Source organism: Nomascus leucogenys, chromosome 20 (assembly GCF_006542625.1).
Source record: "Nomascus leucogenys isolate Asia chromosome 20, Asia_NLE_v1, whole genome shotgun sequence".
Taxonomy (NCBI): domain Eukaryota; kingdom Metazoa; phylum Chordata; class Mammalia; order Primates; family Hylobatidae; genus Nomascus; species Nomascus leucogenys.
In genome coordinates this window covers 83,567,706-83,591,560 of record NC_044400.1, presented here as the reverse complement: position 1 = coordinate 83,591,560, position 23,855 = coordinate 83,567,706, and the positions used below count along the sequence as shown (strand labels likewise).

Genomic DNA, 23,855 nt, shown 5'->3' with positions numbered 1-23,855 from the left:
TTTTAAGATCACACAAAAGTTGAGCACAAAGGATAGGATTCAATTCAGCAATACAGAGTAATGAAGAGTAAAAGATACTAAGTTTCTCTAACAGAAAACTCATCATCTAAGGCGATTATATCAAAGGTGATAATATCTGGAGCCTGTCCTGCAAAAGCAAGAACAGTTACTGTATAAACTGAGCAGTGGAATTTTTAGCTGTGCCTTGGTGTCTACTTATTACTTAAGAAAAATTAGCATAGTTTTGTGTAGTCTTTAGTAGACAACTACATCCATGTAAATTAAACAGTATTTTCTACAATTGTGTGAATATAAGTCCACAATATTTATTTTGAATAAACCTCTTAAATAGTAATTTTAATATTAATGTTATTAATTTGTTTGAAATATAAAGTATTATAACTTTAAGTTTACATAACTTTATTATAAGTATTAATTTGTTTGAATTAAGTTTATATACCTTTAATATAAGTATTACTTTGTTTGAAATATAAAGTATTATAAAATATTGTAATTAAGCTTACAGACAATTTAAAAAATATATACACTATGACTAGTATATTTAAATTATTTATATGTAGACATTTATATTTAATACCCAAAGAAAATTTACTACCACATTGCTACAGTACATATTAACCTGACGTGCTTATTAATTGATCCCATAGGTATAATTATAGGTCAACATAATTTTACAGTCTATTCTTTTATTTTACTAAATTAGGAATGCCACTATTCCCGGACAAATAAATGCAGGTGATGTGGCCACCCAAGAATCACAGTAGCTCTTCAGTTAGCTATCTTGCAATCTCTGATATAATTCTACTATGTGAATAGAGTGAATTCCAATTCTTCATCAAAAAGTGCTGCTGGAGGTTGTCAGGTGTGTTCCAGTATAGATTCCCAATCCAACAGCTGGGAGATGGGAGAGCAGCAGAGATGGCAATTCTGCTCAGAATAAGCCCTCTTTCTTCATAATACTTGTGTTTCTCATGCTGAGAGTAGCTGTGCCCTTCTGGTGTTTAGAGAAGAACTTCTTCAGGAGAATATTTTCTGGTCAATTTGACTAATGTTATATGTAATCTGAATTTGTCTTTAAGATTCTTTCAACCTCTTTTCTTCTCTCAATACAGTTTTACTCAGACTGAGAGCTGTCTTTCTCTTCAGTGCTTTGGGTATCTGTGTCTGAGCCCTATTAGTATCACATGGTGTCTGTGAGTGAAGGGGGCTGTCATCGTGAGAACTCCTGGAGCTACTCTATCTAGATCCATGCTATGTATCCAGAAATATTCTTTTTGTGTCACTATTATAAATAGAAAGTGAGGCTGAAACATTTCTCCTGTTCCCCTTATTGCAAAAGTGCAATTCTACCCAGGAGCCCTGCAGGCTCTCCTCCTGCAGCTCAGGGACCCTGCTCTATAATGTAAAATGTGGGGACCCCACTCTGTAATGTAAAATGTGAGCTGCCAGCTGTGGGCTGTGCCTCAGTGGTAGATGGCAGGGTTTGGGCGAGCACACAGGCCACTAGGAGAGGGCAAGCAGAATTGCTGCAGCCCAGGGCTTAGGGAGAAGGGATCCACTGCTTTGAAATATAAATAGCTGGCCAGGCGCGGTGGCTCATGCCTGTAATCCCGGCACTTTGGGAGGCCGAGGTGGGCGGATCATGAGGTCAGGAGATCAAGACCATTCTGGCTAACAAAGTGAAACCCCGTCTCTACTAAAAATACAAAAAAAATAGCCAGGTGTGGTGGCAGCCACCTGTAGTCCCAGCTACTAGGGAGGCTGAGGCAGGAGAATGGCGTGAACCCCGGAGGCAGAGCTTGCAGTAAGCCGAGATCACACCACTGCACTCCAGCCTGGGCGACAGAGCAAGACTCCGTCTCAAAAAAAGAAAACAAAAAAAGAAATATAAATAGCCAAGATTATAGTACCCTATCTCACTGTTTCTGTGTGAGATTGAGAGTGACTCAGAGCCACTTAGAGCTGAAGGTAAGGTAGGCTTACCTGCAAGGCACCTTGCAAAACTGCCTCCTATCATGATGTTGGAAGTTTATTTTTTCTTTGCATATAACCAACCAGCATACACAGAAGGCCTCCCCAATTACCACGTGAGTTTAGGATGAACTATGTATAACAAATGGTTTGTACAGAAGGGAGGCAGGAGAATGGGGTCTGGAGGCAGAGAACTTAAAGGCCAATTTGTGCTGACTTCCTAAAAGAAAAAAACACCAAGGTCTGGAGGCAGGGAACCTAAGGCCAGTTAAGGCAAACTTCCAACAGCTGAATCAAAAGAAAAAATCCCATCTCCCCACACCTGAGTGACAAAGGATCAAAGGCTACTGTCCCCACAACCCTCCCCTTTCTACCACTTCTCAGGTGGAAAGGGAAAGTGCCTTGGAGTGTCTGTAGGCCAAGCACTGGCCATTCCTTCATCTGCATAGGGTGCCAATTCTCCTAAGCCTTTAATTAGCCACGGACCAAATCCTTCATCCAGATCAGTGGTAGCTGATAGGGACCTCAAAAGGAGTACTTAAAACCCAGAAAACTTCGTAACTGGGTCCTTGAGCCACTTGCTCAAGCCCACACCCACCCTATTTCTTACCTTAATAAATTTCCGCTTTTGATGCTTCCTTCCTCGGTTTTTTTCCTTTGTTACTTTGCACATTTTGTTCAATTCTTTGTTCAAGTTGCCAAGGACCTGGACAACTCACACTCACGGTCTTCCTTCTGGGAACAGAAATGCAGGTAGATGTGGATGCATGTGATTGGCACTTAAGCTCACACAGTGCCCCACACCAAAGGAGAAAAACACATAGTTACAGCCTGTGTGTCCAAATTAGGTCCAGATTAGGTCCAAAGACAAATAGCAAAACAAGAAGATTGCCTTTAATCTTTTCCCTCCACTTCTAAACTCTGGAGGACAAGGCTGTGAAGAGATCTGAAGACATGGTGTTCTCTGCTCGTGTGGCCCCAACATTCTTTGTTTACTGTCTGATATTTGAAAGGAAGAGGAACCTTTGCTAGAGGAGGCAGTCGGATGCTAGTTAAGCAGATAGAGAGGGTCTGGGGAGAGGAAAAACACCTGTGGGACCGCACCTGCACCACCCCTGTAGCTAGTGGGAAGAAATGTGGTTAAGAACTTCCTCTTATGCCAGGATGTTGCTCCAAAGGGACTGTCCCAACTTAGGCACAGGCGCAATAAATCAACCTAAATGTTCTTAACTTGACCCAGCTCATTATAAGGTCATTAACATGACATTAGCATTGATGTTTTAGCTCCCCTCGTGTAAGTTTCGCTTAGGCACTCATGGTTACTAACCAAAATGGAGTCACTGTGGCCAATACCAGGCATGCGCAGATGCAACACCCTTAGTGAGGAACCTTACCCCTCCCATTTGGGCAGAACCCACAGAAGACATACTTGTTCTTGCCACATAAAAGACCCAGACCTCAGCCTCATTTCTCTCAACCTGCTTTCAGGTCCCCTCTTGCTTCTGAGAGCTTTCCTTTCGCTTAATAAATTCTGCTCAGCATTATTCACTCTCTGGTATCCGTGTGCTTAATTCTTTTTGGTCGTGGCACAAGAGTCCCGACCTGGCTGAACCAAAGAGACCACCACACCTCCACCAAACAGCAACTGGGAAACGTGGTCTTCACGTGGATACTCTCAGCTTGCAGCCCCTGCTTTCTCTAGGGGCACTGTCCCACCCACCCTTGAGCATGAGGACAAAAGTTGGTAGAGAGGCTGGTCCCTTACTTCCAGCAGAAAAGAAGTGTTCAGGCCCTCACTTCCCTGAGGGAAGACAGCCCTCATAGCTGCGCTCAATGTGGCAGCCACCTGCCATATGTAGCTACTGGGTAACTGGAATGTAACTGGTTTGAAGTAAAATGTGCTGCAAACATAAAATACACAGAGAGTTTAGAAGAATTAGATCAGAAATATACTATATTTCTAATTATATATCGATCACATAGTAAAACAATATTTTGATACAATGGGTTAAAAATTATTACAAACAACTTCACTCTTTAAATATTATTTTTGACGTGGCTAATAAAAAACGGAAAATTCACAAATTAACATTTTATTTTTTAGAGGATTGCTTCCCTCTTAAAATCTCAGGTGCCCTACTCAAAAGACTAGCTGCCAGAAGGGTTATGAAATCTAAAATATTAAAATAATTGTCATATTGCTTCCCTTTGTGAAAAAGTGTGTGCCTGTGCATGCATGTGTGCATGCATGTGTGTGTGTGCGTGTTTGTGTGCGCGCGTGTGTGTGCACGTCTGTGTGTGCGTGCGTGCGTGTATTTTACAAGTGGACATAATCTTACACACAACAAGGTTAAAAAAAGACCCCTGGGCTGCGTCTGGCCAAGCCCGAGAGAAAGCCCTGCCTGAAAGGGCCTGGAGGCCCCAGCCTGTCACTCTTGCCTCATCAGTGGAGTGTATGGTTGCAAATTCTGTTACTCAAGGTCCGAGGGCGGGGATTGGAGTACTATCCAATCAGAGTGTCGGAGTGAGAACTGCCCAATCAGGCGCGCAGCCAGAGAGGAGGGGTTGGCTTCCGGGATCTGGCGCGGCCTTTTCCTCTGGCTCCTGCGAGGGCTTGGGTTAGAGCTTCAGCTCTCTGCGTCCTCGGCTCCGAGAGGCCTCGGCGATTCAGCCACAGCTTCTGCCTCCCCTCGCTCTGTGACCTGAGGGTATTGGATGATTTGTAGCTAAGACTCCCGGATCCCCTGAAGTCGAGAAATGGTGAGTGTGCGGGGCAGGGCATCCCGAGGCTGGGGAGGCCTTACCGCAACCGGCGGGAAATGGCGGCGGCGGGACCGAGTCTGCGAACTGAGTCCCCGCTGCCGCCGCTCAGCCTTCAGTCCCTTCGGGTGAGGGACCGGGCTCCTGTCGGTCCCCGCACGGCGGCTCTGGCCCGCCTGCAGCCCTCCTTGTGCAGTTCTGCGCCCGCAGCCCCGCACCTTCCCTGGGCTGTGGGGTGAGGAGGAGCTCATCTGGAAGACGCTGGCGCCCGCGTGCGTGGTGCCCGCGTGGGAGGAGCTGTGGTCCGGGGGTCCAGTCCCTACTTTACCCTGTTCGGAATGAGATCAAGGCCCCATCAAAACGGAGTTCATGTGAGCAAACGACTCATTAATGGGACAGCGCTGGTCGCGGCTCTTGGTTTGGGGGCTGCCGGCGGGTCTTGAAGGAAAGGCTTTTGTGAGGTGTGTGAAGAAGCGAAGCAAATCACCCGCCCGCTCCAACTTTCCCACCAGTCCCCTTGCCCTGTGCACCACCTCCGCGTGGCTGTTCCTGAGTGGCATCTTTTAGAATACGCTGGTGTCGGTGCGCACAGCGTTCTGTGAGTAGTTCTGCCACATTATTGAACTTCAGGATGTGGGTCCCTGGTTTGTTGGCAGACGTTCAGAAATGAATACGGGTGTGCAGAGGCAGGGACTGGCGTCTGCAAGGAGGCAGCTGCGGGAAGAGCGCTGAGCTTGTAGGGTCTGCGCTGACTCTGGGCGTTGTCGTTAGTGAGTCACTGGACAGCTCGTTGGGGCTGGAGCATTGACTGGTGCTGAGGAAACTCCGCACGTTTTCTGTCAGAAGAAAAACATGGCTGAGCCTGGGCTGGAGGGAGATGCCTGGTGTCTGCAGGAGGCGCGGCCGGGTTCTGCACCTGTGCTGTCCCGCTGGGCACTGTCCTGTTCCTCCAGGTCTCCTTCTGGGGAGAGAAGGGACCGAGAACGCAGAGGAAAGGAGTTCTGAGAAACATCCCTTCCCCGCACCCTGCTGCCAGTCCCCACCCAATGCTAACCCACTCCTGAGCATGCCCACCGGGCATTCGCATTGCCCCACTCCTCCCAGTACGGGGTTCCACCTCAGGAATTGTGCCCATGCCAGCTTTGCGCCTAGCGTTTTCTGCCAAAAACACACGCAGTGCCCAGAAGTCTCCTGGCTCATCTCAACCGCAGACACTGGATCTATAGCAGGAACCTGCTTCCTTCACCCACCCAGACTTCTAGACCACCTGATCCTAATCTCTTCTGACTTTCTCTTCTGTCTTTGTAGACATGGAATCAGAGTGTAGCCCTGCCTTGGCCTGTACCTGTAGCACAAACCAGTGCTTTAGTCAGTCCTGCCCTGCTCCCACTCATGGCTCTTTTTTTTTTTTTGGAGATGGAGTCTTGCTCTGTCGCCCAGGCTGGAGTGCAGTGGTGTGATCTCGGCTTACTGCAAGCTCCGCCTCCCAGGTTCACGCCATTCTCCTGACTCAGCCTCCTGAGTAGCTGGGATTACAGGCGCCCGCCACCATGCTCGGCTGATTTTTTTTTCTGTATTTTTAGTAGAGAGGGGATTTCACCGTGTTAGCCAGGATGGTCTCAATCTCCTGACCTCGTGATCCGCCCGCCTCGGCCTCCCAAAGTGCTGGGATTACAGGCGTGAGCCACTGCCCCCGGCCTCCCACCCATGGCTCTTGATAGCTCCTTTCTCTCTTCTGCTTTTTCCTTCCCCACAAATTCTCTTTTCTGTGCACACGGTGTGCCCAAGTCCATCCCTCAGGTGCCTATGAGAATTCAGACGTTAGTGAGTTCAAGACCAGGCCTTTAGGCCTGGCTGTTGTAGGAGCAGACACAAATTAGAAGAGGCTTAATGCTTTCTCTTTAGAATGAGGGAAGAATTTTTGCTCTTCTCCCTTTTCTTAAAGCATTTAGTTTGAGAACTTTTATATTTATCTCTGCTTCTTTGAAATATATGTAAATCATTTTTTTCAGTAAAATAGGTCATTTGTCTTTTTTGGCTCAAAATTGTCTTCATCTGGGACCTGGGAACTAGTGCTTTGAAATGTGAATAGCAAGAATATACACCCTATTTCACAGTTTCTGTAGGAGACTAGGAGGCTGCCTTCAGCAGGTACCTAGCTCCACATTGCAAATCTACATCCTGTCATGAAGATGTGGATGTTTATTTTTTCTTTAATGATCGGAAAAAATTAGAAAACCCAGATGACCTCTCAAATTACAAGGTGAAATTATAATAAATTGTGTATGACAAATGGTGCTTTCAAGGCTTCTACTTGAGAACTGATTATGGTGACTTTTCTGTGTTTGCATTTTCTTAGATTGCTTGTGATGCGCATCACATTTTGGTTTAACTATACAACAAAACATTTTCTTGCAGTTCTGTTATTGTGGAGACTTTTTTTAGGACTGCAGATGATTTTGCTTTTAGTTATATTTTCCACACACTGTCCAGAATTACCAGATGTTATACACAAAATGTCCAGCCAACTTCACTTGAGAAAACATTCTTTCTCAGGATTCCAGTCACAACCTACAATTGTGCGGCAAAGTGCTTCCCAAATCTGCAAACAGAATGGTCTCTCTCTTGAGATCTACAGTCCTTTCTAGAGCAGTTAAATTTCTACAAAAATAACTTTTCGGGACAGCAGTCAGTTATTTCACCGCCTTCAGTGCTCCTGGCGTCTTCCGTTCTGACACTGATTTCAGAGATTTGGGGCCCATAAACTTAACCAGAATCACACATACGCATCGATTAAACCTGAGAAATTCTGCTCCCTCCCACCTCCCCTTGCCCACATGCCCACAAATGTGCATAGCTCACCAGCCTCCAAGACCTAAATGTGCAGTTCCGAATTCTGAATTTATGTCCTGGGATTTGATAAAAGAACTTTTATCTGAGAAATACAAGTTTTTAAATTTATCAGACCCAGAGATGTGTTAAAATGAGACCACACTCACATACTGTTCTCCTCCTTGAACTATTTGTCTTTTGAAATTGCTTGCTATTGCCACAAGTGGCTGTAAATTACCCTAATAATGCCACACTGGACACTGTAACCCATACCTTATAGCTTAACTATGTATATGGCCAATCACTAACCAATGTTACTTCTGTAAACCAGTAAGAATTTCTGACACCTTTCTATCAATCTCCTCTCTGACTTCCTTTTTGCCTTTAAAAATATGCTTGTAACTGCTTCTAATTGGAGCGTATATTCAGGGCAACTTTATACTCCGGGATTGCAGTCTTCAAGCTTTGGCTCAAATAAACTCTCTACTTATGTTTACCCCAGCTTTTTCCCTTTAGCTCAAAGTATTCTTTAGAATATGTTGAAGGAGGCTTCATGAGAAGGTCTTTCCTCTGATTTTACTCTTCTTCCTGTAACTCAAGAATGCAGCACACATTGATCTCACCTAGAATCTGCACATAAAAGCTGGCCTCTGCCTAGGATTCACAAGACAGGGCCAGACTTTGGGTTGAAGAGATACAGAAAAGTCACAGAAGGTGTTTTCTGCATCATGAGAGGTCAACATAGACATCTTAAGCCCCACTTTCAGAGTGGAGCCCTTTAAGTTTTCCAGATCTTATCCAGTGACCTGCTACAGCTGTGTGAGAGGCTTCTAGTGTGAACACAGTCCTGTGGCAGAATCTGTAAGTGTAAACAAGCACCTTAGCAGTGGGAAGTCAAGGCCACTAAATATCCAGAGCCATAATGCCAACTATGCCTCCCTGTGTTACTGGAGTAGAGTACTTTTGTTCTTCTTACCTCAGAGTTAGCCGATCAGGGACAGGGGATATCATATCCGGATCCAGGATCTGCAGCTCCACCAGGGCAGTTCCATTTTCTGTTTGCACCACACAAAGTCAGCCTGAGTCTCCTGCCTGGATCACTATGGAGGCATCAGCCCAGGGTCACTGAGGATACTCTCAGCAGCATCAGTGAGTGTTTGAGACATTTGAGGGTGTCATGTGCAGACTGGGGTCAGTGTTTCATATGGTCATTAGAAAAAGAGATGAAATAGTCGTGCTCCCTACCATCAAGGAACTTGCATTCTAGAGCACATGAATAAATGATTGAATTCAGCGTCATGTATTCAGTACAAAGATGAAAACTGTGCAGGAGACTTAAGCTTCATTTGGATTACTTCCCTTTTATTGTCTTGTGAATTTTGATGCCACCACCTGCAGGGCTGTTTATGGACAGAAGAGAAGTCATTATTTGTATTGTTCTTGCCTTGCTAAGAATAAATATTTAGCTTCAAATATAATTGGTCTGGAAAAACAAAAGGGTTTTGGTTAAATTCCTTGTTATTGTATGTTCTAGATGGGGAGGTGGCAAAATAGACAAAAATTACACAAACTCTGGGAATCAAATTTCTTTTGAGCAGGCTTAGAAAAGACAAAACTGAAACTACTTAGTGGCCTAGAGAGCAGAAGCCTAGGGCCCATTTTCTGTCCCAACTTTGCCCAAATCCACCCTCTACTGAACCTTGTCCAGGTCTGTCCCCACACTGAAATACCTCACAGAACTGCTTAGAGGGTGGATTTGGGTGCTTAGAGGAGATCAGAGTTTGGAGTAGCTATTCCCGCTGCCTGTCCAGATCTGGTGCTCCCAATTTCCTGAAACACAAAAGCTGATAAATGGGGAAAAGCAATGTACTTTGAGGCCTTAAATTATTTTATATAAAATTAAAGCCAGTATTTCTAGAGACATCCCATCCAGAAACCTGTTCTCCATCTTTGCAGTTTCAGTGGATTTTTCACAAGTCTCAAAATAACTATAAACACAAAAATAAAAAATTCCTGAATTGTACTTGAAACTTTCTTCTGTGTCTCTCCCATTTATCTACATTGAGCTATTATTCTATATATTTTTAAAAAATCAATGATAGGAAAACAGAAGAAAAAATAGAAATGCTAGGCCCTGCATTTAAATCCTGGGAAGTATCACACACTTTGTACCCACCTCCCAGGATGCTGTGAGAATTAACACACATAATGTGAGCTTCCCAGCACAGTGCTCTGTGACATACTCCTGAGCACATAGTACATGCTCCATAAATATCACATTAATGCATGTGGATGTGCTGTTTTTCAAACGCAGACTTACTCAGACATTGCCACCATCTGCAGCCGCTATAACCTTTAAAGGGCTTGCAGAGAATGCCATGTTTCAGGATGATGATTGCTGGTCTTGGCTTCAGATGAAAAGTATTTGTGTTGTGATAAGGGTGTTGGGGTAAGGGACTCTGTGTGCTGTGTCTGCTTTCTCTAGCTGAGTGGTACTGTAACGGGTCTAGGAGGAGCATCAGCATTAACAGGAGACTTGCTGTAAAAAGCTAATTCATGGACACTTTTCAAACCTGCAGAATTTTGTTACTTACAGTGAGGCCTAGAATACCAAATTTATATGCACATTGAAGCTTGAGAGGCAGTGCTTAGCTAAGTGACTCTCAGCCCAGTCTTCCAGTAGGATCACATGGCAGTTTGAAGAGAAACAGTCACCTGTTCCCTCCCCACAGATCCTGTTACGTTTCTTGCGTGACATTACAGTGAGGCCAGGGTCAAGCATGAGGGCTTCCAGATACTTTAATGAGACATGAGTTCAACCTTTGTTCCAGGAGGTCACAGGGCCTGCTGTGCTTGGTTTTGGTAGGGGCAGGTCAGTGTAGCCCATACTTCCATTGCAGCAACAAAAATTGCTGGCATGCCCTCCTTTTTCTTCAGAGTTATAGAATACTTTAGATAACATTACTGTGTTAAAAGTTATTTTATCCGATAATTCCAGTCAGTCACATAAGTCACAACTAGTTCTCTTATTTCATTATAGTCAAATTAAGAACTCTGTCACATGATAAATATGTGTTTTCAGGAACTCTTAACGTTCAGGGATGTGGCCATAGAATTCTCCCCCGAAGAGTGGAAATGTCTGGATCCTGCCCAGCAGAATTTATATAGAGATGTGATGTTGGAGAACTACAGAAACCTGGTCTCCCTGGGTGAGGATAACTTTAATACATAATTCCTAATACTCCCTCTGAGTTTCATTTTCTTTCTTTGTAGAATGTCTCTTGGGAGCTTCTGCTTTGCATTAATTAATTTCAGTTCATTTCTACAAGAAAAAAATTGGGAATTTACTGGTGTAAAAAGAAAATCTTCAGGATGTTTCATCATTGCATAAACCATCTCTTTTCTTGAGCTAATTTGTGTCCTTCACTCTAGGATAGTAGTGATTCTAGAAATTCAGTGATGTAAAATATTGTTTTCCACATCTTAAAATCCAATTTGCACCACTTATTTTTGATTCAGTAGTACTGGGTAGTGGAACTTAGAACCCACAGATTTAAAATATTTCAGTATTCTAAAGATTCTGTCAGGAAACAATTTTTGGGTTAATTTTCTAGAGTCTTCCATAATTTCTTTATTCTACTTAGCATAGTAATAGATTGGTCATTGGAGTATCCCCAGCAGTAGTCATGTTAATTTTTTTTTTAATAAAACAGGTTTTGTGATCTCTAACCCAGACCTGGTCACCTGTCTGGAGCAAATAAAAGAGCCCTGCAATTTGAAGATACATGAGACAGCAGCCAAACCCCCAGGTAGGTGAGACCGAATGAAGGAGAGGACACAGGCAAGGAGGCCAGAGGTCAGGAAGGAAGCCAGGCCTTCAAATGTAGTTTGGGAAACTGCGCCAATGAAAGTAATTTCTGAAAAGGATGGATTTTTTCTGTTATTCACAAATAGGGTCATCTTCTGTCCCATGCTCTTAAATCTTCTAAGAATTTCCTTTTTTTCTTCAGTGATCGCCATTCAAATTTACGGGGAGAGCCAATGTCTACTTTATCGCTTATAACGGGCTGCATAATCTGACTGCTGTTCCATTGCTTTTAGAGACATAGGAGTATTTGTATTATTGAGGACCTCTATGTTAAAGTATTTTTTCAAATATTATTTTTGCATCATGCCTAAAATACATAAGGTGAGTAGTAGACATAATGGGATTTGGTTTAGAAATCCTAGGAACACCAAGGACAGATGCTGCATTTTTTCTGCTTAGTTATTTTTAATCCTATAGAGGTTGCAAATGTAATTCTACAAAAACTCTTACTCAGCAATTTTATCAGACCAATAAGCATTTTTCCAAATATGAAAAAATATGTTACTTTACTTCAAAATGTTATTTTGTGTAAACTGAAATTTGTAATTTAAACTCTATATATTCAAATTTTCAAATTATAATATAGTTTAAAGCACGGGTTTTCAAACTCTTGGCTTCCCTGGGCCACATTGGAAGAAGATTTGTCTTGGGCCACACTTAAAATTATAAAATACACAAACAATAATGATAGCTGATGAGCTAAGAAACAAGAAATAGGTTTGTGAATAATCTTTGTGATACCCATCACCACAGATAAGCAAAAACGTCCTCACACTCAAAGGATTGGATACCACTGGTTTAAAGTATCTACTCACCTTCTAGATTTCTTCCTTTCTTTTTTTTTTTTTTTTTTTTTGAGACGGAGTCTTGCTCTGTCACCAAGGCTGGAGTGCAGTGGCGTGACCTCGGCTCGCTGCAACCTCTGCCGCCCTGCAACCTCCCCCTCCCGGGTTCAAACAATTCTTCTGCCTCAGCCTCCTGAGTAGCTGGGATTGCAGGTGCTCGCCACGGGGTTTCACCATGTTGGCCAGGCTGGGTTTGAACTCCTGACCTCAAGTGATCTGCCCACCTCGGCCTTCCAAAGTGCTAGAATTACAGGCGTGAGCCACCGCGCCTGGCCCACCTTCTAGATTTCTTAAATGCACTGTCATTAACCAGCTTAGAACATTCTTAAGAGTATATTAAGCTCTCAGTTGTTACCTTATTTCTTGATAAACTATTATCTTATAATTTTGTCTAAATATATTTAGTAGGAAGCCTACTGGGATTCTCTCATTGAGCTATAAACCATCTATATGTAGAACTGTGTGTCACACACACATACACATACCTATATGAGTCATATATGTGTACAGGAAATTCTCACTTAACATTGTTGATAGGTTCTTGGAAACCGTAAGTAAAGCAACATATTGTTTAAGAAAACTAATTTTACCAGAGTTTAATCAATAAAAACAAGTTATGTTTGAATGGCATATAGCAACATTGTTTCATTTAAAGATGCAGTTTTCAAGAATCTATTTTGAACATTAAATCAGGACTTCGCATACGTCTGTGTTTGTGTGATACGGATTTTTCTGATAAAATTGTGTAACTATTTAATTTGTACAGTGTAATTATTTGATATGCATACACATTTTGAAACAAAATGTTGTCAAGTTGATGAACACATCTATTACCTCACATAGATAACCATTTTTTTTGTCATAAGAACACTTGAGGTCTACTGTTGTAGCAAATTGTAAGCATACTTTACAGTGTTACTATAAAGACAATGCTATTTTGCTAATCTAATGCTAATGTACGTTAGCTTTCTCAGACTTACTCAACTTACAACTAAAAATTTGTGCTCTTTGAACAACATTTCCTCATATTCCCACCCTCAGGCACTAACAACCACCATTCTACTCTCTGTTCCTATGAGTTTACATTTTTAGATTCCTCATCTGAGAATATGCAGTTTCTTTGTGTTTGGCTTATTTCACTTAGCGTAATGTCTTCAAGGTCTATCAGTGTTGTAAATGGCTAGATTTCCTTCTCTTTTATGGCTGAATAGTATTCTACTGTGTGTGTATATATATAAATTTTTTTGGCTATTTTAAACAAAACTAAAATGAACATGGGGCTGAAGATATTTCTTTGAGGTACTAATTTTATTTCCTTTTGTAGTATCCCCAGAGGCGGTATTGCTGAATTATGTGATACTTCCATTTTTATTTTTTATGATGACTTTATCAATTTATATCTCACTAATGGCATACAGGATTTCCCTTGTATGTATGTCTTCTTTGTGGGAAAAACAAAACAAAACTAACCTTTTGCCTATTTTTGAATAGGTTATCATCATTATTGTTTTGCTTTGAATTGCAGAAGTTTCTTACAATTTTGGATATTAACTATCAGATATATGACTTGCAAATATTTTTCTATTTTTTGTAGGATTTTTTTAAATTTTGGTTTTTTCCTTTACTGTACAGAAGCTGTTCACTTGGATGCAGTCCCACTCTTTTGTATTTTCTTCTGTTGCTGTGCTTTTGGTGACATACCAAATTGCCAAGACCAATATCGACAAGGTTTTTCCATATGTTTTATTCAGGAGTTTTAAGCTTTTATGTCTTACATTTAAGTCTTTTATTTTGAGTTACTTTTGGGGTATGGTATAAGAAAATTTTATTTATGGTATAGTCTAATTTTATTCTTTTGCTTGTGGATATCCGGTTTTTCTGGTACCATGTATTGACAAGACTATACTTTCTGCATTGTGTATTCTTGGTGGCCTTGTCAAAGATTAGTTGACCTTGTATGCATGGATATGTTTCTGGGCGCCCTATTTGGTTGCACTGGTTTTTGTATCTGTTTTTATGCACATACCATACTCTTGATTACTATGACCTTTAAGTAAAGTTTGAAATTAGAAAGTATGATGCCCCCAGCTTTGTTCTTTCTCAAGATTGCTCAGGTTATTGTAAGTTATTTAAGATTACACTTACATTTTACAATTGTGTTTTCTATTACTGTGAAAAATGCCACTAAAATTCTGATAGGGATCACATTGAATCTACAGATCACTTTGGATAATATTCCTTGACAATATTAGTTATCCTAATGGATTATGTTTTCATTTATTTGTGCCTACTTCAATTTCTGTCATCAATATCTTAACTGTGTTAGTGTATACATCTTTATCTCATCCTTTACATTTTTTAATTTATTTTATTTATGTACTTATTTTTTGAGACGGAGTCTCGCTCTTTTGCCTAGGCTGGAGTGCAGTGGCACAATCTCAGCTCACTGCAAACCCCACCTCCCAGGTTCAAGCGATTCTCCAGCCTCAGCCTCCCAAGTAGCTGGGATTACAGGCACACACCACCACGCCCGGCTAATTTTTTTGTATTTTTAGTGGAGATGGGGTTTTGCCATGTTGGCCAGGCTGGTCTGGAAATCCTGGCCTCAAGTGATCTCCCCACCTTGGCATCCCAATGTGCTGGCATTACAGGCGTGAGCCACTATGCTGGGCCACTTTACATTTATTTTGATTCAGTTCCTTATTTTTATACTATCGCAATTGGAAACTTTCTCTCTTTTTTTGGAAAGTTTGTTTATGGAAATGCAACAAATATTTGTATGTAGGGTCAGGTGCAGTGCCTCGTTTCTGTAGTCCTGCACACTTTCAGAGGCTAGAGGCCAAGGAAGGTGGATCACTTGAGCACAGGAGTTTGAGATGAGCCTGGGCAACAGAGTGAGACCCTATCTCAAACAAACAAAAAAACCCCACAAGTATTTTTATGTTGATTATGTATCCTGATACCTTAACGAATGCATTTGTTAGTTCAGTTTTTGTTGTTTTACTCTAGGGTTTTGTATATATGCATAATCATATTATCTACAAACAGTAACATTTTTACTTCCAAGCTGGAAAGCTTTATTTTCCTTGTCTAATTGTTCTGATACAAACTTTCAGTAATATGTTAAGGTAAAAGCTGTGGCCCTGGAGGCATGCTTGTGGATCTTGGCCTCAGCTTTGGTCCTCGAAACAGCCCCATGTCTGTACATTTGAAGGATCTAACAACTCTTAACAGTTTCTATAAACTATCTTTGGCAAGTAAAGATCTCCTTTTATTGGGTCTCCTGGCTGATAAGATTACCTCTGGGCTTGCTGAGAAGAAAGGTCATAGCTGGGTCACAAGGGTGCTGCTGGGTCTGTTGTTTAAATGGCATATAGCAGCATTGTTTCATTTAAAGATGCAGTTTTCAAGAACCTATTTTGAACATTAAGTGAGGACTTACCATACATCTGTGTTTGAGTGATATGGGGTCTGCCTTTGATGGTTGTATTACCAGAGATTTGGACAGTCATGAATTCTTTCTGGGCCATGGAAAGATTAAACATCCTTGAGGACATTAATCTATATGGCAGGCAGTAGGGTAGGGTTTTGAAGTTTGTCTGCATATGATGACCCAAATACCATGTGTATGAGTGGGATTGGCTTCTACTAACTACCTGGGAACAGTTTTCACAGTTCTGTCTGTGGGTCCCTTAGTGTGTACAACTGGCCATGGACTGTGGCTGTGAGAGCTACAACTGAGTCACAGGGCTGCTTCAGGGACCACAGATGAGGCCAAGATCTGCAGGCTTGCTTCCAGGGCCATGGCTGGGTGTGCTTCCCTGCTGGTCACTTGATGGGAAGGACCACTTTTGGATTATAGCTGAAGGAGTTTGAGAGAGGTTGCAGAACTGCTTCATAATCTTCAGTAAGACCAAGCTCGGTGCCCCATTTCCTTGTCTGTAGCCATGTCTGTGGGCCCTTGAGTTGGCCACCTGGGTGAGGGCCTGCTTTTCCCAAATAATCCTTTTTGATTTTTGGCACCACTGAGGTTTCACAACCCTAACCATAGGCAAGCACCTTTCTACTTCCATTTTCCAGGAGTTTACTATTTAAAATATCTTATATACGTGGAATCATACACTGTCACTTTGTTGGTGTCTTATTTCACTTAAAATAATGGCTTTAAGATTTATCCTTATCGTAGCATCTGACGAGATATTTTCATTTGAGGCTAAAGAATATTTCATTGTATGTGTAAGCCACATCTTTTTCAATCATTCATCTATTGAAGGGCGTTTGAGTTTTTTCAGTTTTTGGCTTTTGTAAGTGATATAGTTTGGATCTGGGTCCCCATTCAAATCTCACGTCAAATTGCAGTCCCTAGTGTTGGAGGTGGGCCTGGTGGGAGGTAATTGGATCATAGGGTTGGCTTCTCATGAATAGTTTAGCACCAGCCCCTTTGGTACTGTCTTTGCCATAGTGAGTGACTTCTCTTGAGATCTCATTTTTCAAAAGCATCTGGCACCTTCCCTCTCATGCTCTCTTGCTCCTGCTGCCACCATGTGAGATGACTCTCTGTCCCTTTTCTTTCTGCCATGACTGGAAGCTTTTCAAGGCCTCCCCTAAAGCAGAAACTGCTGTGCTTGCTGTACAGCGTGCAGAACCATAAGCCAACTAAACCTCTTTTTAAAAATAAATTACCAAGTCTCAGGAATTTTTTTTATAGCAATGCAAGAATAAACTAATACAGTGAATATGGATGTGCAAATACTTCTTTCAGTATTAAAGTATACATTGCATACTTTAAATAGATGCTCAGAAGTGGAATTACTGGGTCATACGATAACTTTATTTTTAATTTTTGGAGGAACCTCCATACTTTTTTCAGGTGGCTGCATCACATTTTTTCCACCAACAGTGTACAACGGTTTCAATTTCTCTACATTGTTGACAATATATATTATTTTTTGTTTGCTTGATATTGGCCATCTTAATTAATGCATAGTAATACCTCATTGTGGTTTTTCTTTACATTTTTCTAAAGATTAGAATTTTTTTTCAGTAATTGTTTGTGTATTTCATCTTTGGAGAAACATTTTCATCTCTTGTCTATTAGTCATGTAACTTTTTGGTTTTTTTTTTTGGAGTTGTTCTGGATGTTATCTTCTGTCAAATATATGTATATTTTGGCTTTTCTGCTGCTTAGGTGGGACTCTTACTAAATCTTTAATGTGGAGAGATAAATTTAATGTAGTCCCACTTTTCTGTGATTTTGAATTTTTTGCTCATGTATTTGATGTTACATGCAAGAAAACATTGCTGAGATCAATGTCATAATCTTTCTTCCTATATTTTCTTCTAAAGATTTTACAGTTACAATTCTTACATTTAAATATTTAACGCATTCAAGACAGTTTTTGTATATGGTTCAGGGGAAGGATCCAACTTCAGTTTTTTCATATGGATATAGAGTTTTCCAACACCATCTATTGAAGAGACTGTCTTTTTCTTATTCTGTGGTTATAGCAACCTTGTTGAAGATCCTTTGAACATATACACAATGGTTTATTTTTGAGTTCTGGGTTCTGTTCCATCATCTATTTGTCTTCTTGCAAGTACCACACTGTTTTCATTTATTTAGCTTTGTTATCTGTTTTAAAAACAAGAAACGTTGTGCCTGTAACTTTGTTCTTGTTTTCTAAGAATATTCGGGCTATCAGTGGTCCTTTGAAATTCCATATAAAAGTAAGAATTGTAAAAAATACTTCTTCACAAAGTATCATTTTTATTTTCATTAGGATTACATTGAATTTGAATATCACTGTATAGTATGGTCATTTGACAATATTAAATCAACTGACACAGATAAGAATATGTTCAAGAGTGTATTAAGTTTCACATATTTTTGGATTTGGCAATTTTGCTTCTGCTTTTGATTTCTAGTTTTATTACAGGTGATATGAAAGGATGTGTTATATAATTCAGTGTTTTATAATGAGAACTACGCTAAATACTTTGATGACCAAATAATCTGTACAACAAACCTCCATGACAGTTTACTGGTATAAGAAACCTGCACATATACTCTGATCTTAAAATAAAGTTAAAAAAGGGTTGTTTTGCATTCTAACAGGCTGTCCATGAAACAACAGCTACTCATTTTCTTCTCCACTTAACCCTGACACAGTTTTAATCTTCTTTCTGCTTCTATGAGTTCAACTACTCTAGGTATCTTACATAAGTGGAATTATATTGTTTCCATACTTTTGTGCCTGGGTTTCTTCCACATAAATAAAGCCTTAAAAATGTATCCTTATTGTGGATTTAACAAAATTTTCTGCTTTTAAGAAGCTGAATAATAATTATTTATATATTTGAAATTGTCTTTATTCATTTATTAAGAAAAGTTATTTTCACTTACTTGCTTTTGTAGATAATGCTACCATGAATATGGATGTGTAAATTACTCTTCATTTGATAATATATACAAGGGACTATTTGTGTGCTTTATTCTGTTTCACTGGTATTTTAAAATTGAGTTATAAAGTATTTCAGTTACTATAACTTTATAATAGGTTTTTAAAATCAGGATGTATGGTGCTTCTGATGTTGTTTCTCTTTTTGACAGTTGTTCAGCACTTCTGGTCTCTTTAGTTCTGATATGCTTTTAGGATTGCTTCTTTTTTTCTTTTTGAGACGGAGTCTCACTCTGTCGCCCAGGCTGGAGTGCAGTGGAGCCATCTCGGCTCATTGCAAGCTCTGCCTCCCGGGTTCACACCATTCTCCTGTCTCAGCCTCCCGAGTAGCTGGGACTACAGGCACCCATCACCACTCCCGGCTAATTTTTGTATTTTTACTAGAGACGGGGTTTCACCGAGTTAGCCAGGATGGTCTCAATCTCCTGACCTCATGATCTGCCCATCTCGGCCTCCCAAAGTGCTGGGATTACAGGTGTGAGCCACTACACCCGGCCAGGATTGCTTCTTATGTTACTGCAAAATATGCATAGCTGTCATCCGAAGTATACCACCATTTCCATCAGCACTCTACATCAGAGGAGACACGTCAGGGGAGACAAAATTCCTCTTTGGACAGTCCCTCAAAAGACAGGAATGTGGACATATATTCCACATTTCTCTTTCTCTCCTGAGAAAGAAGCATAGAGTTGGGAGTTTCTCCTGGATTGCAGCATGCTGTATTGGGAGGAGGTCAGGCTGTGCTGGGCATATGTAATAAAATTTTTCTTCTCTTTTACGTGTTTTTGGCGTTGTGCTCAACTGAAGTAGTACAAATTCTTAACTATGTTCAGAAATTCTCACAAAGGCAATGTGATCAGCGTGGTGTTAAGTTCATATATGTATGAAGAAATGAGGACCAGTGGTGTTTGTTTTTACGGTTTTCATTTCAAATTTGTATTTTATTTATTATTTTAATTTTTGTGAGTACATAGTACCTATATGTATCTATGGGTTACATGAGTTATTTTGATGAAGGCATGAAATGCACAAAAATAACATCAGCATAAATGGTTATTCATTGCCTCAAGTTTTTGTTCTTTGTTTTATGAACAATCTAATAACATTCTTTTAGTTACTTAAAAATGTACAATTAAATTGCTTTCGACTATAGTCACTCTGTTGTACTAGCAACTACTAAATCTTACCCATTCTAATTATTTTTGTATCCATTAACCTTCCCCACTTCTCTCCAACCCCTCACTATACATTCCAGCCTCTGGTAACAATCCTTCTGCTCTCTATCTCCATGAATTAAATCAATTTAGTTTTTAAGTCCAGCAAATGTGTGAGAACATGCAAAGTTTGCCATCATGTGCCTGGCTTATTTCTCTTAACATAATGACCTCTAGTTCTATCCATGTTGTTGCAAATGACAGGATCTTACTCTTTTTTATGATTGAAAAGTACTCCGTTGTGTATTTGTACCACATTTGCTTTATCCATTCATCTGTTGATAGACACTTAGATTGCTTCTAAATCTTGGCTAAGGTGAGCACTGCTGCAATAAAATGGAGGTGCAAATATCTCTTTGATGTCCTCATTTATGTACATACCTAGGAATGTGATTGTTGGATAATATAGTAGCTCTATTTTTCATTTTTTGAGGAACCTCTAAGCTGTCCTCCATAGTGGTTGGATTAATTTACATTCACACCAAGAGAATACTAGATTTTTTTTCTCCACATCCTCACCAGCATTTGTTATTGACTGACTTTTGGATAAGAGCCATTGTAACTGGGGTGAGATAATATCTCATTGTCGTTTTGATTTGCATTTCTCTGATGATAAATGATGTGGAGCACCTTATCATATACCTTTTTGTTATTTGTATGCCCTCTTTTGAGAAATGTCTATAAACATTCTTTGCACATTCATAATCAGATTATTTGATCTTATCCTATAGAGCTGTTTATGTGCCTTACGTATTCTGGTTATTCCTTTTTTGATGGGCGGTTTGCACATGTTTTCTCTCATTTTGTGTGTTGTCTCTTCACTTTGTTGATTGTTTCATTTGCTGTTTAGAAGCTCTTTATGGTGATTCTTTGCTGTTTAGAAGCTCTTTAACTTGATGTGATTCCATTGGTTCATCTTTGCTTTGGCTCCCTGTGCTTGTGGTGGTATTATTCAAGACATTTTTGCCCATTTTAATTTCCTGGAGAGTTTCACCAATGTTTTCTTGTAGTAGTTTTATAGTTTGATGCGGGGGTCTGCCTGCAGACCCTGACCCAAACGATGGATGAATAAAGTACACTGATACACAGATATTCTGTTTTGCCAGTCCAGCTGGGTGTCCAGGCTGCTTACAGACTCCCCAGAGAGTTCTGTAAAGAGTTGTGACCCTGACCAGCCAGTTAGATTCGCATTTATTTAGTAAAGATTAATTGACAAAGGCTTGAGTCAACACTACTAGAGAGTAATTGACATTGTGGACTTCCCAAGTAGAAAGCAATTAAGCACCCATGGTAGATAACTATCTTTAATATTTTCCCCACCAGCTTGATTGAATCTCTACAGTTTGAGGTCTTAGATTTGAGTCTCTAATCCATTTTGATTTAATTTTTCATATGGCCAGAGATAGGGATCTAGTTTCATTCTTTTGAATATGAATATTGAGTTTTTGTAGCACTTTTCCCAATAAATATCCTTTTTTTTTTTTTTTTTTTTTAAGACAGAGACTTGCTCTGTCACCCAGGCTGGAGTTCAGTGGCACAGTCTTGGCTCACTGCAACCTCTGCCTCCCGGGTTCAAGCAATTCTCCCACCTCAGCCTCTGGAGTAGGTGGGACTACAGGTGTGTGCCCCCACGTCTGACTAATTTTTGTATTTTTAGTAGAGACAGAGTTTCACCATGTTGGCCACTCTGGTCTCAAACTCCTGATCTCAAGTGATCCACCTGTCTCAGCCTTTCAGAGTTCTGGGATTAGGCATGAGTCAGCATGCTCAGCCCCCCAATAAATATTCTTGACACATTTGTCAAAAATAAGTTTGCTGTAGATGTATGGATTTATATCTGTGTTCTCTCTACTGTTTTACTGATCAGCCCATGCTGTTCTAATTACTGTAGGTCTGTAGAATCATTTATAGTTAAATAGTATGATTCCTCCAGTTTCTTTTTTCTTACAGTGACTTTCGCTATTCTGAGTCTTTTGTGGATCTGTCCACATTGTAGAATTGTTTTTCCTATTTCTATGAAGAATGTCATTGATCTTTTGATAGGGATTGCATTAAATCTGTAGATTGCTTCAGGTAGTATTGACATTTAGAAAGTATTGATTCTTTTTATTCATGAACATAAAATATCTTTCCTTTTTTTGTCTTTTTAAATTTCTTGCATCAGTATTTCATAGTATTCATTGTAGAGCTCTTTCACTTCTTTACTTAATTCCTAGGTATTTAATTTGTGGCTATTGTAAATGGGATTACTCTCTTGATTTCTTTTTCACATTGTTCACTGTTGGCATATGGAAGCACTACTAATTTTTAAATCCTATATTTTGACTAAATTTATTAGTTCTAATAGTGTTCTAGTTAATTAGATTTTTTCAAATATAAAACTACATCATCTGCAAACAAAGATATAATTTGACTTCTTTCTTTCCAATTTGGATGCCCTTTATTTTTTTCTCTTGTCAAATTGCTGTGGCTGGCACTTCCAGTACTATGTTGAATAACAGTGGTGAAAGTATGCATCTTTTGTGCCTCTTCTTTTGTCTTCTTATCAGAATGTCCCTGGGTTTAGGTTCCCAGTTTTACAAGGTGATTCTTCCTCATCCATCCTATTGTCTTTTCCTGGTCCTAGGTTTCAGAACTGTCTGGGAAGACCACAGATGCCTACGGCGGCCATGTCTCTTGGAGTGTCTAGGGAATAACAGCTACTGCATCATTTCCTCATGGCGGACAGCCTGAGGTTTAGGGTGGAGCCTCAAGGGAGCAGCTGAGTGCCCTGATGCTAAGAGCACTCTTCTTGTTTACTTTTCATCCAAAAACCCAAATCCTTGTGGCATTAAGATTTTCTTTCTCCAAATCCAGTTTCCATGTTTTAGAGACATGTTTTAGAGACATCGCTGGTCAGCCAATGGAATGCTGATATTGATGGGAAAGGCAGAAATAATTCCTACCATCTGGATTTTTTCAGAATTGTGAAAGGGGAAAAAGTATCCCCAACAACACTGAATGTTCATTCTCGCAAGGTGATACAAGGACCTGCAAAAAAAAAAAAAAAATGTACTCCAGGCACACAGAGGCACACAGTGCAGAGGCCCTTGGGACGGTGGTCATTGAGTATTTCAATGAGTAGGATGGGGGTGGGAGGATCTATATCATAGGATGGCCTGACTTGACACTTGAGTCAGACATACCATTCCAGCCAGTACTGCCATTCCCTGGGTTTGTCATCTTGAAAAGATTGTTTATTTATTTCAGCTTTCATTTTTATTAACTGCACAGTGCATTCTATTGGTAGAGCTTGAAAAATATGAAAATATTCTCAAAGAGGCATAAAAATGTGAGTTTTAAAAAAATCTCGTGATATATTTTATTTGTTAAAAATTCTTATTTTCATTTTTTTTTTCCCTGAGCAAGGGTAGTAAGTTTCTGAAATCTGTACATTTTGGGAGTTATTTCACACAGAATCTCAGTGCTTAGTTATAAAAATATTACTGGGTGAAAAGAAGTAGGAAAAATTTTCTTCTTTTATGGCTGCAGAAAAGTGAATACATTTCCACAATAAATTGTGGTAGAGAAATTGGTGATTTATAGAGATTTGCCAAAACACCAGTTTCTTTTTTCTGCATAGTGGAGAATTTGCGATAGTGGATAAGTCTACTCTGTATCCTGTTATCTGCATGTTTGAGTTTAATGTTAAATTCTATGGACTAGGACTTGACATTCCTGGAAGTGCTCATAAATGATTGCTTAATTATTTGTTATTATGGAAATAATACCTAAATGATGTTTGCTGTCTGAAATGGATATTTTGGCTTTTCTTGTTGAAGTATGAAATGTAAGCGCCTTCTAATTTCCATTTCTCCTGTGAACATAAGCACTGAGTTTGAGGAAT

At 40.2% G+C, this 23,855-nt stretch overlaps 1 protein-coding gene and 1 pseudogene across 3 annotated transcripts in view; one reads left to right on the top strand and one right to left on the bottom strand.

Annotated features, from left to right (window-relative positions):
- Positions 1 to 403: 403 nt before the first annotated feature.
- LOC100605297 lies at positions 404 to 3,814 on the bottom strand (annotated as a pseudogene).
- A 731-nt stretch (positions 3,815 to 4,545) lies between these two features.
- LOC100599219 (zinc finger protein 595) overlaps positions 4,546 to 23,855 on the top strand; it is a 32,610-nt gene continuing 13,300 nt past the window's right edge. Inside the window, exons 1-3 of one of the 3 annotated variants that reach the window (XM_012499821.1) lie at positions 4,546 to 4,752; positions 10,667 to 10,793; positions 11,298 to 11,393. In XM_012499821.1, the coding sequence (XP_012355275.1) occupies positions 4,750 to 4,752; positions 10,667 to 10,793; positions 11,298 to 11,393 (226 nt within the window). In that variant the 5' untranslated portion in view covers positions 4,546 to 4,749. Of the gene's footprint in view, positions 4,753 to 10,615; positions 10,794 to 11,297; positions 11,394 to 23,855 lie in introns of those variants that run through there. The other 2 variants (XM_030801121.1, XM_030801120.1) reach the window with 2 other exon arrangements.